Source organism: Chenopodium album, chromosome 21, assembly GCF_948465745.1.
Source record: "Chenopodium album chromosome 21, dcCheAlbu1.1, whole genome shotgun sequence".
NCBI lineage: Eukaryota > Viridiplantae > Streptophyta > Magnoliopsida > Caryophyllales > Amaranthaceae > Chenopodium > Chenopodium album.
The window spans coordinates 1,335,555-1,353,813 of NC_137854.1; the positions used below are offsets into that span (position 1 = coordinate 1,335,555).

The following is an 18,259-nucleotide window of genomic DNA, read 5'->3' on the forward strand; positions in this document are numbered from 1 at the left end:
GGGTTTACAAGTTCCTAAAACTTGTTGGCGACTCTTTTGCTCTAGCTTTCTTCCCTTTGGAACGCCACCATACTTAAATGTATGATCACAGTGGGGTTCAAGGTTGGGGTTATAGTGCTTGAAATATTCCCTATAGCAACTTGCACTGATTTTGTAAACTCAAGTGAACCACGGACGTTTATGACAACATATAATGATCATATTTGGTTTTAAACAGCATTATATGATCTCAAAACGTATCCCTTAGGGTCTCAAGGATTTTTTCCACCGGGCCCCCGAAACCTCAAAATTTCCTCAAAATGCATGAATTATAGCATTTAATTTTGTAACTTTTTGACCTTGTTTCGCACGGAAATAAAAATTGCCGAAATGTTTACAATGGTTCCTAATACCCTCTAGTTGTTCAATTGGGTCGGTGGAACCATCCAATATTCCCTTAAACGGTCATTTTACCTGTTTATAACTTGAAGTGATTTCGTAAACTCAAGCCTACCACGTACGTTTATGACAACATATAATGATCATATATGGTTTCAAACGCCATTATATGACCCTGAGATATATCCCTTAGGGTCTCAACACTTTTTGCCACTGGGCCCTGAAACCTCAAAATTTCCTCAAAAAGTGTGGATTATTAGAGTTGTCCAACATTGATTCGACCCGAGAACTTGACCATAACCGACAATGATCTACCCAGCCTGTACTTGAACAATGCGGTGAAACTAGTGACATGTAACCCAACCTGAACCTGACGTGATCTTAACTGAAAACCGATTTGATCCAATACTTTATGACATGAACCCGAACCTGCACCCGACCTGATAGTAACCGTCAACTGATTTAATCCTACCCGAAAACAATCTGAGCCCGAACTAGTACCCGACCCAATTAAAACATGAACCCGAGTCATGGAAGGTTTAATAAAATTTTATATACCTTTTATTCAGCTTATATACTGGTATAATTCTGTAAACCCTCAATCCGATTTAATAAAATCTTTTGTTTTGCTTATATACCTTTTGTTCTTTATTACTCGTATATAGGTTTAATTATAAAAGGTGTAATTATATAGTTCAACTTGGCCACATCGATAATTGTTAGAATTGAACTTGAACTAAAACCCGAATCAACACTAACCCGAACCCGAATGTACCATCCTGTTAACCCATTCAAACCCGACTCAACACAAACCGAACTTGAAATTGAACCTGATCTGATTTTAACTCAAATTGAACCCGACCTATATCCGAAAAGGTGAACGACCCGTTATAACTTGAACTGAAATTAACCCGACTTGAATCTGAACCTAATCTGAAGCTAGATTGACCCGACATAACTTGATCCTGATTTAACTCAAAACCTAATTTGACCCGACCCAAACTCGACTTGAATACCCGAATCGGCAACTCTAGCCTTGCCATCCTAGACCTTGCAAAGACACTATTTATTTGGTGCATGTGCCAAAATTAATTACCTTGATCTCCTTTCCATTAATTTTTTGAACATTTTTTAAACTAATTAAATTTTCCCATTTATTTTACCAAATTTAAGTCATAATTTTCTCATTTCAATCACCACATCATTGTCCCTCTCTTAAAATTTATAAACTCTATTACCTTGTATCTCTCTTAATAACAATAATAATAAGGTCATGCTACAAAAAAATTTACGACCAATTAGTTAATCATTTTTCTTCTTCAAAAAAAAAAAAATAAATAAATAAAAAATAAAAAAAAAGAAAAAAAAAAGAAAAAAAGTTAATCATCAATATTATTATTAAAACTCAAAGGCAAGGAGTGTCATATCGCCATGTGTCACTTTTTTTCTTCTTATTTAGCCACGTCATCAATCAAATTGCCACATAATCAATTACATGTACATGTTAAATATGTGTCAATAAATTGTATGATAAATTAATTAATTGTATTATAGTATTGATTGTATAATAATCAATTAATCAGTTGTTACAAAAAAACAATTAAATTGATTTTCATCACCCAAAATAAGTTTTGTAACCGGTGTATTTATTTTGAGCTCAATTAAAACGACGAATAATTACAATAATTACAATGTATTTAAATTGCTTTGACCCACTTAATTTGTAACGGTATGTATTAATGTGATTTATTTATTGAAAGTTTTCCTATCAAAGTTTAAATATTTTTTAGTTGCGAAAATGTATTATACCAACATAAAAAGAATAATTAAGTAATATCCACAATCTTCCATACCAAAAAAAAATAAAAAAAATAAAAAGAGAAGAAAGAAACCCGGGGCATCGCCCGGGTCACTAACTAGTTTATCAGTATATCCAATACAACACTGATACTCCAACTAGAGCTCAAGAAGGCACTAGTTCCATACTTTTTCCTGATTTATCTTCCAAGATTGCAATATTTCATCTGCTGAAGGTAATCCTGGATCATCTATAGCGCTGGCTTTAGAATCCCAATCATCAAATGTTAACATTTCATCGAAGGCATCTTGACTATGCGATTGCACATGTAAAAAATCCTCACCTAAACAAGCAATTTTATCAGAGGCCACATCAACAAAGCTAGATGACTTGCTGCACAAGCTGGCTTTGTCATCTTCATCAGAACCACCACCTGAACTAACTGCATGAAGCTCATTCATACCGGGCTTTCCATCACTAGATTGACCAACTGTTATTTTATCTTGGTAGAAGTCATCATTAAGCAGTTTTTGGTGTCCACCAGTATAGTATGCAATTCTTCCATTGACACAGGTGCCCTTGGCAGCATATGAATCACTACAAAAGGTGTTCTCAGCTGGTGCTGACCCACATATAGATAGCAAAGCTTTCACCAGTTCTGAGGCCGTTGATTCACTCGACAAATCACATTCACTAAGTGTAGTGGATAATTTCTTAAGGTGTTCATCACTGATCCTATCCTTATTCTTTCTAAAGAGATCAGTCCAGTCTTTCTCATTTATTTGAAATGGAGCATGAGCCATTGAATTGACAAGTCTGGCAGCTTTTTCGTAATCATCCTGAATAATTGCTTGGTAGACCATTTCAGAGAATAGCATTGGATGTGGGATTTTTCCAGCTTCCAAAGTTGTTTCAAAGGCATGTTCCAATAAATGCCACTGCACAAGGAATTAAAATGTTTAATAATGATAAAATATTTTGCACAATGAAACTATCAAAATAAAGACTGCATTAGAATTCTTGAATTAATTCAATTGCTTTACCTTGCCTGCTTTTGATGCTTCGACAAGCAGTACTGCATGTTTTTCCTGATCAAACTGGTATCCTGAAAGGCACATTTCCTTGTAAACATACTCAAAGTACTCCCACTGATGTGCATAAACTGATGCTTCAAGCACTGCTCCATATGTATATAAATCTGGGATTAGAGGAGTGTCACCATCACCCAGAAAATCTTTGTATCCAGCTTTGACTTTCTCAAATAACTCCTTAACCTCTAAGAACATATCATTACGCCCATAAACCTTTAACATAGCATTTACAGTTCCAATGTTTGGAGGACAATGATCTAGCATGTGCTCAAATATAGATATGCAATCATCAACATATCCACCATCCATAGAAGACATAATCATGCCAGTGAAAGTCACGGCCAATGGTTTTGTAAGACGCAGTTTTTTCAACTTCTCAATCTGCCAATGAATTCAGAAGATAAAAAAACCTTTCTAGAAAAGGATAAAGTGCGATAAAAGTTCCATATTCATAGATATCACAACAAAAACAAGCAATCCAGATCCATGTAGCAGCTTACCTCCATCACTGCTTCTTGCCACCTTCCTTTGTTGCAAAGGCAGCACGCTAGTTCATAGTACACGCTGGCAGATCCCTTTATTCCCCTTTGTTCCATGTCCCTGACTATACGCACAGCTTCATCAACTTTACCTTCGTTCCAAAATGTTCTGACAAGAACTAACAAAAACTCAAAAGTAAGCCAATAATGCAAGGTAAAGTAAGGACAAGGCAAAGTAGCCAGGGTAACATAAGGTACATGGGAAACACCATGACGACTTTCCTTCCAAACCCGGGAAAAATAAAAAATAAGCCAAAATTAATGGCCATAACACACGAAATTGAAGAAAATTAGTAGGTTACTGATCTGGTATCAAAAAATCGCAAGATAATAGGGGATTAATTCCAAGGTTATACAATGACGTATGTTACCGGATATGATCATTATATGTTGTCATAATTGTCAATGGTGGCCTTAAGTTTATTAAAAAGATGTTGATACCTCTAATTGACAATTAAAGGCAAAGAAGATGGTTCCACCAACCCAAATAGACCTCGTAGTGTATTTGGATCTATAGGTATCATCTCGACAATTTTTTTTTTCGGGTAAAAATTGAAGGCTATAATCCACAATTTCGAGCGAATTTAGATCTTTTTTTTCCAAAAATGAACGGAATGTGTGGGGTGCCCCTTGAGTTTATATAAGTTAGTTTGGAAGCATAAGACACCTACAAAGATGTCTATGCAGCCCCAATAACAAGTTTAATTTGATTCAATCATATTAGGAGATTGAAAGCCAGCTAAATTATTAGTTAAAAGATGGACCCAAACCATGACCTCTTTCATTTTCGGACTTGGAAAAGTAAAAAATTATCCAAAATTGAAATTAAAGGCTATAATACACGATAAAATGCAATTTTGGAGGTTAAAGGTCCCGGTGTCAAAAAAATGTGAGATAATAGGGGGAAACATTTCAAGGTTATATAATGACGTTTGTTACCGGATATGATCATTATACGTTGTCATAAATGTTAATGGTGGCCTTAAGTTAATGAAAAAGATGTTGATGCCACGAATTGACAAATAAAGGCAAAGAAAATGGTTCCACCCACCCAAATAAACCCCCATAGTGTATTTGGATCTATAGGTATCATCTCGACAATTTTTTTACGGGTCTAAAATTGTCCAAAATTGAAGGCTATAATCCACAATTTCGAGCGAATTCAGATTTTTTTTTTTTCAAAAATGAATGGAATGTGTGGGGTGCCCCTTGAGGTTATATAAGTTAGTTTTGAAGCATAAGACATCTACAAAGATGTCTATGCAGCCCCAATAATGAGTTTAATTTGATCCAATCAAATTAGGAGAGTGAAAGTCAGCTAAATTATTGGTTAAAAGATGGACCCAAATAGTATCCCGGGATAACATAGGTTCCATGGGAAATACAATGACCTCTTTCATTTACAAACTTGGAAAAGTAAAAAATTTCCAAAATTGAAGGCTATAATACACGAAATCAAAGCAATTTTGGAGGTTAAAGGTCCCGGTGTCAAAGAATCGTGAGATAATAAAGGATACATTTCAAGGTTATATAATGACGTTTGTTACCGGAGAAGATCATTATACGTTGTCATAAATGTCAATGGTGGCCTTAAGTTAATGAAAAAGATGTTGATGCCTCTAATTGACAATTAAGCGCAAAGAAAATGGTTCCACTAACCCAAATAGACCCTTCTTGTGTATTTGGATCTATAGGTATCATCTCGGGTCAAAAATTGTCCAAAATTGAAGGCTATAATCCACAACTTCTAGCGAATTTAGATTTTTTTTTTCCAAGAATGAACGATATGTTTGGGGTGCCCCTTGAGGTTATATAAGTTAGTTTTGAAGCATAAGACTCCTACAAAGATGTCTATGCAGCCCCATAATGAGTTTAATTTGATTCAATCATATTGGGAGAGTAAAAGCCATTTAAATTATTGGTTAAAAGATGGACCCACATAGTATCCCGGGGTAACATAGTTTCCATGGGAAACAACATGACCTCTTTTATTTTCGGACTTTGGAAAGTAAAAAATTATCTAAAATTGAAGGCTATAATACACGAAACCGAAACAATTTTGGAGGTTAAAGGTCCCGGTTTCAAAAGTCGTGAGATAATAGGGGATACATTACAAGGTTATATAATGACGTTTGTTACCGGATATGATCATTATACGTTGTCATAAATGCCCATGGTGGACTTTGAGTTATTGATGAAGGCATAACATGTTTATGTCAATAATTGACAATTTAAGGCAAAGTGGATTGTTCCCCCCACCCATATGGACCATCGGAGAGTAATTGGGTCTATGGATATCATCTCGACAATTTTTTTAACGGGTCCAAAAAAGTCAAATATCGTCCAAAATTGAAGGCTATAATCCATGATATCGAGCTAATTTTAGATTTTTTTTCCCAAAAATGAACGGAATATATAGGGTGCCCTTAGAGGTTATATAAGTTAGTTTGGAACCATAAGACACCTATAAAGATGTCTATAAAGCCCTTAGAATAAATTTAGTTTCATTCAATCATATTAGGAGAGTGAAAACTAGCTAAATTATTAGTTAAAAGACAATAAGATGAAACAAAATAGAGTCCATGGGAAACACCATGACCTCTTTCCTTCCACGGAAAAAACAAAAAGATTAGCCAAAATTGAACGTCATAACACACAATATTAAAGCAATTTAGGAGGTTATTGGTCCTACTATTAAAAAATCTCGAGATTATAGAGGATTCATCCCAAGGTTATATAATATCGTTTGTCATTGTACATAATTAGAGCCGTCAATTCGGGTATTCAAGTCGGGTTTGGGTTGGGTCAAATTAGGTCTCGTGTTAAATCAGGATCAGGTTATGTCGGGTCAATCTAGCTTCAGATCAGGTCCAGTTTCACGTCGGGTCAATTTCAGTTCAAGTTATACGGGTTGTTCACCTTTTTAGGTATAGGTCGGGTTCAATTCGAGATAAATAATATCGGGTTCAATTTCAGGTTTAGATTGTGTTGAATCGGGTTTGGATGAGTAAAACGGATGGTGCATTCGGGTTTGGGTTAGTGTTGAGTCGGGTTCAAGTTCAATTCTAATAAATATCGATGTGGCCAAGTTGAACTATATAATTACGCCTTCCATAATTTGATCAAGCATCATCAAGATTTTATTAAACCTAAATACGAGTAATAGAGAACAAAAGTTATATAAACTGAATAAAAGATTTTATTAAATCGGATTGGGGGTTTTAGAATTATACCAGTATATAAGCTGAATAAAAGATATATAAAATTTTATTAAACCTTCCGTGACTCGGGTTCATGTTTTAATTGGGTCGAGTACTAGTTCACGTTCGGATTGTTTTCGATTCGGATTAAATCGGTTGACGGTTACTATCTCGGGGGCAGGTTTGAGTTCAGGTCATAAAGTATTAGATCAAATGGGTTTGGTCAGGTCAAATTACAGGTCACTAGTTTCACCCCATTGATTGAGTACAGACTGGGTTCAGATCTTTGCCCATTAAGGTCGGGTTCTTGGGTCGGGTCAGTTTTTGACAACTCTAGCTATAATCCACACTTTTTGAGGAAATTTCAGGTTTCTGGCCCGATCAACGTTACATGGGACGGTATTCGATTCGAAACGTGGTACGGAAACGAATACGCGGAACGCTACACGTGGTGAATCCGGTACAATTGGGTACGAAATAATTAAATTAATAAAAAAATTATATGGGTGATTTTTATTGATAGATTTTTGTATCCAGGTGGGTGGATTGCTAAAAAAAGTAAATATAATAAAAAACCCAAGTTGTTCATTTAAAAAAAGCCCAAGTTGTTGATAGCCAGATATAGGTTTAAGGCCTTTAAGCTCTTTACCAATTAAAACAAAACCCTAGCCGCCACCCTTAGTGTGCAGTCTGTGCACAAATTAAAAAATAAAAAAAAATGTTACTGCTAGGTAAATCAGGAGAGAGGAGGGAGAAAAAATTCAAAAACTTCAGAAATTAAATAGGTAAATACACGTGAAAGAAGAAAGAGAGAGAAAACTGCATTGAAAATGTTGGAAAACAAGCCATTAAAGGTTGCAGAGGAAGAACAACCGTGTTTGCTCAGCCACAACTAGGAGTCGCCACCTTCAGCGTTCTAGTTCGCGACCACCAACAACCCAGGTCGCGTTTGTTCCGCGTTCCGGTTCGCACGAATCAGATCGCGATTCGTGGCTCCGTACCGCGAACCTTGTAACGTTGGGCCCGATGGAAAAAAGTGTTGAGATCCTAAGACATACATCTCGGGGACATATAATGTCGTTTGAAACCATGTATGATCATTATATGTTGTCATAAACGTCCGTAGTAGGCTTGAGTTGTACGAAATCGGTGCAAGTTGCGAACGGGTAAAATGACCATTTCAGGACATATTGGATGGTTCCACCGACCCAATTGGACTCCCAAAGGGTATTATGGACCATGGTAAACATCTCGGCAATTTTTATTTCCGGGCGAAAAAGGTCAACAATTACAAAATCGAATGCTATAATCTACGCTTTTTGAGGAAATTTTGAGGTTTCGGGGCCTGGTGGAGAAAAGTGTTGAGACCCTAGTGGATATATCACGGGGTCATATAATGTCGTTTAAACCATATATGATCATTATATGTTGTCATAAACGTACGTGGTAGGCTTGAGTTTACAAAATCAATGCAAGTTGTGAACAGGTAAAATGACTGTTTAAAACCATATTGGATGGTTCCACCAACCCAATTGGACACCCAGAGGGTATTAGGGACCATGGTAAACATCTCAGCAATTTTTATTTACGGGCGAAAAAAGGCCAAAAAAGTTACAAAATTGAAGGCTACAATCCAAGCTTTTAGAGGAAATTATGAGGTTTTGGGGCCTAGTAGCGAAAAGCCTTGAGACCGTAAGAGATACATCTCGGGGTCATATAATGCAGTTTGAAACCATATACGATCATTATATGTTGTCATAAACGTCCAAGGTAGGCCCGAGTTTACAAAATCAGTACAAGTTGCGAACGGGTAAAATGACCGTTTCAGGACATATTGGATGGTTAGCCCGACCCATTGGACTCCCAGAGGGTATTATGGGCCATGGTAAACATCTTGACGATTGTTATTTCCGAGCGAAAAAAGGTCAAAAAATTACAAAATCGAAGGCTATAATCCACGCTTTTTGAAGAAATTTTGAGGTTTAGTTGCCGGTGGCGAAAAGCCTTGAAACATTAAGAAATACATCTCGGGGTTATATAATGCCGTTTGAAACCATATATGATTATTGTATGTTGTCATAAACGTCCGTAGTATGTTTCAGTTTACGAATTCACTACAAGTTGTGAACGGGTAAAATGAACGCTTATGGGCATATTAAATGGTTCCACCGACCCAATTTTGACTCCCGGAGAATATTATAAACAATGGTAAACAACTCGGCAATTTTTATTTTTGGACGAATAAAGGTCAAAAAATTACAAAATTGAAGGCTATAATCCACACTTTTTAAGGAATTTTGAGGTTTTAGGGCCCGGTGGCGAAAAGCCTTAGAGACACTAAGGGATAAATCTCGAGGTCATATATTTCCATTTAAAACCACATATGATCATTACATGTTGTCATAAACGTCCGTCATAGGCTTGAGATTACGAAATCATTTCAAGTTGTGAACGGGTAAAATGACCATTTAAGGGCATATTGGATAGGTCCACCGAGCCAATTGAAATCTTGGAGGGTATAAGAGACAATGGTAAACATGTCGAAAATTTTTATTTCCGGTCGAAAAAAGGTCAAAAAATTACAAAATTGAAGGCTACAATCGACGCTTTTTCAGGAAATTTTGAGGTTTCGAGGCACGGTGGCGAAAAGCTTTGAAACCCTAAAGGATAAATCTTGGGGTCATATAATGCCGTTTGAAACCACATATGAACATTACATGTTGTCAAAAACGTCCGTGGTATGCTTGAGTTTACAAAATCAATGCAAGTTGCGAACGGGTAAACTGATCGTTTAAGGGCATATTGGTTGGTTCCATCTACCCAATTGGACTTTAGGAGAGTATTAGGGACCATGGTAAACATCTCAGCAATTTATATTTTCGGGCGAAAAAAGATCAAAAAATTACAATATTGAAGGCTATAATCCACATTTTTTTGGGGAAAGATGGAGGTTTTGGGGTTCGGTGGCGAAAAGTGTTGAGACCTTAGGAATATCTCGGTGTCATATAATGCCGTTTGAAACCATATATGATCATTATATGTTGTCATAAACGTACGTGATACGTTGAGTTTTCAAAATCACTTCAAGTTGTGAACGGGTAAAATGACCGTTTAAGGGCATATTAGACTGTTCCACTGACCCAAATTCGACTCCCGGAGGATATTAGGGACCATGGTAAACATCTTAGCAATTTTTATTTCCAAGCAAAAAAAGGTCAAAAAAATTACAATACTGAAGGCTATAATCCACGATTTTTTTAGGAAATTTTGATGTTTTAGGGCTCGATGGCGAAAAGGTTTAAAACCCTAAGGGATACATCTCGAGGTTATATAATACCGTTTGAAACCATATACGATCATTATATGTTGTCATACGCGTCTATGGTAGACTTGTGTTTACGAAATCATTTCAAGTTGTAAACGGGTAAAATGACCGTTTAAGGGAATATTGAATGGTTCCACCAACCCTATTGTATTTCCGGAGGATATTAGGGAACATGGTAAACATCTTGACAATTTTTATTTTCGGGCAAAAAAAGGTCAAGAAATTACAAAATTGAAGGCTATAATCCATGCTTTTTGAGGAGTTTTGAGGTTTCGGGGCCTGGTGAAGAAAAGTCTTGAAACCTTAATAGATACATCTCGGGGTTATATAATGTCGGTTGAAACCATATATGATCATTATATGTTGTCATAAACATCCGTGGTAAACATGAGTTTACAAAATCACTGCAAGTTGTGACCGGGTAAAATGATCGTTGAAGGGCATTTTTGATAGTATCACCGACCCAATTTGACTCTCGAAGGATATTAGGGACCATGGTAAACATCTCTACAATTTTTATTTCCGAACGAAAAAAGGTCAAAAAATTACAAAATTGAAAAAAATTAAAGGCTATAATCCACGCTTTTTGAGGAATTTTGAGATTTCGGAGCCCGGTGGCATAAAGCCTTGAGACCCTTAGGGATACATCTCAAGGTCATGTAATTCCATTTGAAACCACATATGATCATTACATGTTTTCATAAACATCCGTGGTAGGCTTGAGTTTACGAAATCAATACAAGTTGTGAACGGGTAAAATGACCGTTTAAGGGCATATTGGATGGTTTTACCGACCCAACTAGACTCTGGGAGGGTATTAGAGCCCATGGTAAACATCTCGGCAATTTTTATTTGCGAGCGAAAAAAGGTCAAAAAATTACAAAATTGAAGGCTATAATCCACGCTTTTTGAGGAAATTTTGAGATTTCGAGCCACGGTGGCAAAAAGTCATGAAACCCTAAGGGATACATCTCGGGGTTATATAATGTTGTTTGAAACCATATATTATCATTATATGTTGTCATAAACGTCCGTGGTCGGCTTGAGTTTACGAAATCACTGCAAGTTGTGAACGGGTAAAATGACCGTTTAAGGGCATATTGGATGGTTCCACCCACCCAATTGTACTCCCGAAGGGTATTAGGGACCATGGTAAACATTTTGGCAATTTTTAGTTCCGCGCCAAAGAAGGTCAAAATATTACAAAATTGAAGGCTACAATCCACGCTTTTTGAGGAAATTTTGAGGTTTCAGGGTCCGGTGACGAAAAGCCTTGAGGCCCTGAGACCCTTAGAGATATATCTCAGGGTCATAAAAATCCGTTTGAAACCACATATGATCATTATATGTTGTCATAAATGTCCATGGTAGGCTTGATTTTACAAAATCACTTCAAGTTAAGAACGAATAAAGTGACCATTTAAGGGCATATTGGATGGTTCCACCCACCCAACTAAATTCTTGGAGGGTATTAGGGACCATGGTAAAAATCTCGACAATTTTTGTTTCCGGGCGAAAAAAGGTCAAAAAATTACAAAATTGAAGGCTATAATCCACTCCATTGTTCGAGTACAGGCTGGGTTCTGATCATTGTCGGTTAAGGTCGGGTCCTCGGGTCGGGTCAATTTTTGACAACTTTAGGGTCTCAACACTTTTCGCTACTGGGCCCCGAAACCTCAAAAAGCTCCTCAAAAACTGTGGATTATATCTTTCAATTTTGTAATTTTTTGACCTTTTTTCGCTTGGAAACAAAAATTGTCGAGATGTTTACCATGATCCCTAATACCTTCCGAGAGTTTAATTGGGTGGGTAGAATCATCCAATTTGCCTTTAAATGTTCATTTTACCCGTTTTCGTAATGCCTCTTGTATTGGCTAGAAGCTCTCACGGGGCATTTACGTTGCCGGATTATGGTCATATATGGGTCCACACAATATTATATGATCTCGGGATTCATCCCGTAGTGTTCCGTGAAATTCCAACACAAGCTCCCAACACCTCCTAAATCACTCCGATTTCGTGTATTATAGTAGAGATGTCGCTTTGGGTATTCAAGTCGGATTTGGGTTGGGTCAAATCATGTCTCGGGTTAAATTAGGATCTGGTTATGTCGGGTCAATCTAGCCTCATATCGGGTTCAAGTTCGTGTCAGGTGTTGAGTTTATTATGGGTCGTTTACCTTTTCGGATATATATAGGGTTCAATTCGTGCCAAATTCAGATCGGATTCAATTTTAGGTTCGGGTTGTGTGTGAGACAGGTTTGAGTGGATATAGGTTTTAATTGGGTGGAGTACTAGTTCGGGTACAGATTGTTGTGCGGTTAGATTAAATCAGTTGACAGTTACTCTCACATCGGGAGCAGGTTCGGGTTCAGGCCAAAAAGTATTGGATCAAATCGATTGTCGGTTAAACATATGGTAACGTTCAGGTCGGAGGTCGAGTCGGGTTACAGGACACTAGTTTCACCCCATTGTCCGGGTAAGATTGGGTTCAGATCATTGCCGGTTCAGGTCGAGTTCTGAGGATAGCCTTGAACTAATGAAAAAGGCATAAGATGTTGATGTCTCTAATTGACAATTAAAGGCAAAGTAGATGGTTCCGTCTACCCAAATAGACCCCCGTTGTGTATTTGGGTCAATGGGTATAATCTCGACAATTTTTTTAAAAGGTCTAAAAAAGTCCAAAATTGAAGGCTACAATCCACGATTTCGTGCGAATTTTAGATTTTTTTCCAAAAATGAACGAAATGTGTTGGAGGTTATATAAGTTAGTTTGGAACCATATGAAACCTACAAAGATCTATATATCCCCAAGAATGAGCTTAGTTTGATTCAATCATATTAGAAGAGTGAAAGCTAGTTAAATTATTGGTCAAAAGGGAATAAGATAAACCCAAATACTATCCCGCGGTAACGGTAACTGAGTGTCCATGGAAAAGACTCTGACGTCTTTCCTTTTCGAACTTTTAAAAGTAAAAGATTATCCAACATTGAAAGCTAATACACATAATCGAAGCAATTTAGAAGGTTATAGGTCTTAGAAGGTTATTGGTCAAAAAATCTTGAGATAATAGGGGATACATCCCAAGGCTATATAATATCGTTTTTTACAATATATGATCATCACATGTTATCATAAATGTCCTTGGTGGCCTAAAGTTACTGAAAAAGAAGTAAGATGACATCTCTAATTGACAATTAAAGTCAAAGTGGATAGTTCCACCCACCCAAATGGACCCCCGGTGTGCATTTGGGTCTATGGGTATCATCTCGACAATTATTTTAACAGGTTCAAAAAAGTAAAAAAATTGTCCAAAATTGAAGATTATAATACACGATTTCGAGATTTTTTTTCCAAAAATGAACGGAATGCATGGGGTGCCCCTGCAGGTCATATAAATAAGTTTGAAACCATAAGGCACCTAAAAAGATTCTATAAAGCCCTAAGAATGAGTTTAGTTTGATTTCATCATATTAGAAAAGTGAAAACGAGCTAAATTATCGGTTAAAAGGCAATAACATAAACCCAAATAGTTTCCTAGGGTAACATAGGGTCCATGGGAAACACAATGATCTCTTTCCTTCCAAACCCGGAAAAATTAAAATATAGCCAAAATTAAGGGTCATAACACACAAAATTGAAACAATTTAGGAGGTTAATGGTCTTGGTATAAAAAAATCTCGAGATAATAGGGGACACATCCCAAGGTTATATAATGTCGTTTGTTACCGTATATGATCATTACATGTTGTCATAAATGTCAATGCTGGCCTTGAGTTAATGAAAAAGGCAAGGCGTAAGATGTTGATGTTTCTAATTGACAATTAAAAGCAAAGTAGATATTTCCACATACCCAAATAGACCCCTATAGTGTATTTGATTCTATGTGTATCATCTTGCCAATTTTTTTTTACGAGTCCAAAAAAGTCAAAACTTGTCCAAAAGTGAAAACTACTTGTCCAAAAGTGAAAACTATAATCCACGTTTTTGAGCAAATATTAGATTTTTTTAATAAAAATGAACGTAACGTGTGGGGTGCCCCTTGAGATTATATACGTCAGATTGGAATCATAAGACACCTACAAAGATATCTACACTGCCCCAATAATGAGTTTTACTTGATTTTATCATATTTGGAGAGTGAAAGTCAGCTATATTATTGGTTAAAAGGCAATAAGATGGACCCAAATAGTTTTTCAGGGTAACATAGGGTCCATGGGATAGAACATGACCTCTTTCCTTTTCAGACCTAGAAAAGTAAAAAAATTATCCAAAATTAAAGGCTATAATGCACGAAATCAAAGCAATTTACGAGGCCGATGACCAGTGTCAAAGAATCTTGAGATAATAGGGGATCATTTCAAGGTTATATAATGTCGTTTGTTTCTGTATATGATAATTACATGTTGTAATAAATGTCCATGGTGGCCTTTGAGTTAATGAAAAAGGCGTAAGATGTTGATGTCTCTAATTGACAATTTAAAGCAAAGTGGATGGTTCCACCCATCTAAATGGACCCCCTAGAGTGTATTTGGGCCTACAGGTATCATCTCGACAATTTTTTTAACAAGTCCAAAAGTAAAAAATTGTCAAAAATTGAGGGTTGTAATCTACGATTTCGAGATAATTTTAGATTTGTTTTTTTTTCAAAAGTTAATGGAATGTGTGGGGTCCCCTGGAGGTTATATAAGTTAGTTTGGAACCATAAGACACCTATAAAGTTGTCTATATATCCCTAAGAATGAGTTTAGTTTAATTCAATCATATTAGGAGAGTGAAAACTAGCTAAATTATAAGATTAAAAGGCTCTTGCTCGAGGGATCCTATGGGTAGCATTAAAAAAAAAAAAAGTTACAATAACGAAAGTTCTTATACATTTTTTTGAAACAATTTAGGTAAGATTTTCAATAATTAAGGCAAGGGTGGGGAATATTTTGGGGTCGTATATGTGGGTTTGAATTTTAGAATCATAATGGACCATAGAGGTAAAGTCAAAAAGATCCGGGGGAGACGTGTTCTAAAACCAACAAAGTTGAAAGTTGAAAAAGAAATTTAAATAAATCCAAACATCTTTGTCGGGGTCCCAAGGTAGCATCTCGACCTTCAACCCTGTTTGAAAAAGTTAAGTGTTTATGAAAGCACATCAGTAGATGTAGGAATTTCGAGCAATTTTGGAAAACAAACTTCCGAAACTAAAGTAGATGGGCATAAACGTTGGTTTGGAACCATAATGTAATATAAGAAAGGTGGAAAGACCAATGGGAGGTGTGCTAAAAAATTGACTAAATTAATAATTATGAAATAAAGTAAACAGTTTTCCTAAAAAAAAAAAGTAAACAGTTTAACCATTCAAATATGACCTCCCGGATTTTCACAGGGCTCACAAGAAACATATTGACCACCAACAAGTTTCCGGAAAGTCGAAAGTATTGTAATTATGAAGGCTAATACACAATTTTGGAGCAAACCATTTTTTATTACACATCTTTTTTATTTTTATTTTTTTGAATTAATTAGGCATTAGTAGAAGGAGCGACAGAGGCATGTCTAAAAACATGCTGAATTGTTAGTTAAGAAGCAAAAAATATGTTTCCAACAGTCCAACTACACAATTGGCATCCTAGGGTCCCATAGTGTCCATTAAAAGCATCCCAAACTCCAACCTTCATAATTCGAAATGTTCCAAATATGAATGTGGGGGATGTCTGCCGGGGTCAAAATATTAGTTTGGATGAATAAAGGACTAGAGAGGGAGAGGTCAAGCAACATACCTTTGTAAGTAAGAGCATTTGGAGACTTGCCATTTTTTGTCATTTTCTGAAACAGCTCATGAACTAGGTCATACTTTGAAGAGTGTAGCATCACCTAGCAAAGAGACATCAGAAAAGCTTGAGCAACGTAATTTGACAATAACGAAGCATAAACAAGGTACAAAGAAACAACAAGAGGGTTCTTTACCTCCATTGCAAGTCCATACGTAGCACTATTGGCTTTTAGACCAGACTTTCTCAATTGCTCAAAGACCCATGAGACCCCTTTCCAATGATGGGAAGTGACACAAGAATTCAGTACCTACAATTATTAAACTATTTTCAATTGGCATACAACACAAACAGAATATTTCAGTCGACAACAAACAGTGACCCTCTTACAGAATTGAATACTACTATATCAGGTTGAAGGGTGGGATCCCAGCTCTTGGAACGCATATTCTTAATATTTTTAGAATGCTTCTCCTTCAGGCGCTCTATAATGCTCATCAGCTCCCTCACCATTCCGGCTTGGCCAAGAGTAACAGCTATACTATGGTAAGCAGCCATGTCTGGATAGATGTGGAAATCCCCCTATGGCACTTAAATTGAAGATCTCATCGAATTACGATAAAAGAATTACGATAAAAAATTTTGAAAAGAATCTTAAGAACTGTCAAGTAATAATTTTAAATATTCTCATTACACGCATTTGCTCGAAGATTCGAAGAGCATCATGTGGTTTTCTTGCCTTCCCAAGAACTGCAAGAAGCTTGGTGTACACAAACCTTTGACACAGGCGAAAGAAGAACAAAAGTATAGCTTAGAACTTAGAAATCCCAAAGTCGATGACTCATATTCTATCATCATTACAGTATCATTATTTACAGATAGCTCGTCATTAACTGTACTATATATCTTAAATATATACTTAATGGAAAAACAAACAAAAAATTCCACATTAATAACCATTAAACAATTCATCAAAAACCCCAAGAATGAAAACAAATCACATAATATACCTGCTTTTGAAATGTTTATGCTCATTTCTGCTATATACCCATCCCACAACCTCAATGGCCTGCCTCCAACATCCCCGGTCGCCGAGCCGGCCAAGAAGCTTAAGCAACTGATCTTCAGTAAACTGCAGCCGTGACTGTTTCATCATCCTTGTAAACTTCCAATCCTTCATTGTTATCTCACGAACACTAAGCCTACACTACCAATTCATTAGCCACATTCCAGAAATATAAAACAAACAAATTCATAAACCCTAATTAAAATTGAGAGTTTCACCTATTAACAAGGATTTTGATAGCTTCAGCTTCAGAAACTCGACGTTGAGCAAATGTCCCACTTAAATCATCACGCTCAATCATACCCTCTTCCAATTCAACATCATCATCCAAAAATGAAGACAAATCTTCAACCTTTCTCTCTTCAAAAATCAAACCCAATTCCCTTAAATGCTCAAACTTCAATTTCCCACCAAAATCAGAATCTCTTTCTTCATACCCACTTGCCAATTCCCTCAATTTTTCTCTCTCCAATGATTCCCATGGCTTTCCCACCAAATTCGAGCTCTGGGATTTTGAATTAATGGCTTTATTGAAATTTCTATATTCCTGGGAAATGGTTTGGAAGTAAGCTTCATGAGATAAAGTTTCTTTCTGGGATAGAGAGAGGGGTTCGTCAGGGGATTGAGAAGCAAGGCGATTGGATTTGCGGAGGGATTTTTGGCGGTGTTTTTTGCGGAGAGTGTGGATGATTTTAGGGGTTGGCTGAACTCCTTTTTTGAGAAGTCTTTGTTTGATTTGTTCAGTAATTGGGTCGACGGAATTGCAGCTTGGAAGTGCCGGAGCTCCGGCGAAAACCTCCATTGCTGATGAATTTTGATGAGGAGTTCAAACGAGTGGCACGTATCAAGGGGTTTTGGGGAGGTTTTGTGATATTATCTGAAAAGACTTTTGCTGATGAATTTCTACTAGAGTAGTAATTAGTTAATTACTAGTTATTAGTACTCGTGGTAATGGATACATGGATATTTCGTCTAATTATCATGTACGTGGATATATGATATTACATCTCGAACCGTGTCCTAATATGATATGGTTCGTTTAAGTAAATTAAGGAGTAGGATAGATAAAGTAATAGTCAAATAATAGAGGTGCTTTCAT

At 36.5% G+C, this 18,259-nt stretch overlaps 1 protein-coding gene across 3 annotated transcripts; it reads right to left on the reverse strand.

Moving 5' to 3' along the window:
- Positions 1–2,181: 2,181 nt before the first annotated feature.
- LOC145602698 (pentatricopeptide repeat-containing protein At5g67570, chloroplastic-like) lies at positions 2,182–18,038 on the reverse strand. 3 transcript variants are annotated; one of them, XM_081658865.1, is made up of 9 exons: positions 17,379–18,038; positions 17,105–17,296; positions 16,789–16,870; positions 16,485–16,676; positions 16,291–16,404; positions 16,104–16,176; positions 3,768–3,925; positions 3,220–3,648; positions 2,182–3,114 (listed from the first exon to the last, which is right to left on the reverse strand). In XM_081658865.1, the coding sequence occupies exons 1-9, from the start codon at positions 17,960–17,962 to the stop codon at positions 2,353–2,355; spliced, it is 2,586 nt and encodes an 861-aa protein (XP_081514991.1). In that variant the 5' UTR covers positions 17,963–18,038; the 3' UTR covers positions 2,182–2,352. The 3 variants fall into 3 exon arrangements, with proteins under 3 accessions (XP_081514991.1, XP_081514992.1, XP_081514990.1); XM_081658866.1 differs by having other exon boundaries at positions 3,768–3,871; positions 16,104–16,197; XM_081658864.1 differs by having other exon boundaries at positions 16,104–16,197.
- Positions 18,039–18,259: the final 221 nt, after the last annotated feature.

Excerpts from the sequence above, each read along its gene's own strand:
- LOC145602698 (XM_081658864.1), bottom strand. The coding sequence starts at position 17,962 with ATGGAGGTTTTCGCCGGAGCTCCGGCACTTCCAAGCTGCAATTCCGTC. Across the intron at positions 16,198-16,290 it reads CGTATGGACTTGCAATGGAG|GTGATGCTACACTCTTCAAA; the intron begins GTAAAGAACCCT and ends TCTCTTTGCTAG. Across the intron at positions 3,649-3,767 it reads GGCAAGAAGCAGTGATGGAG|ATTGAGAAGTTGAAAAAACT; the intron begins GTAAGCTGCTAC and ends ATTCATTGGCAG.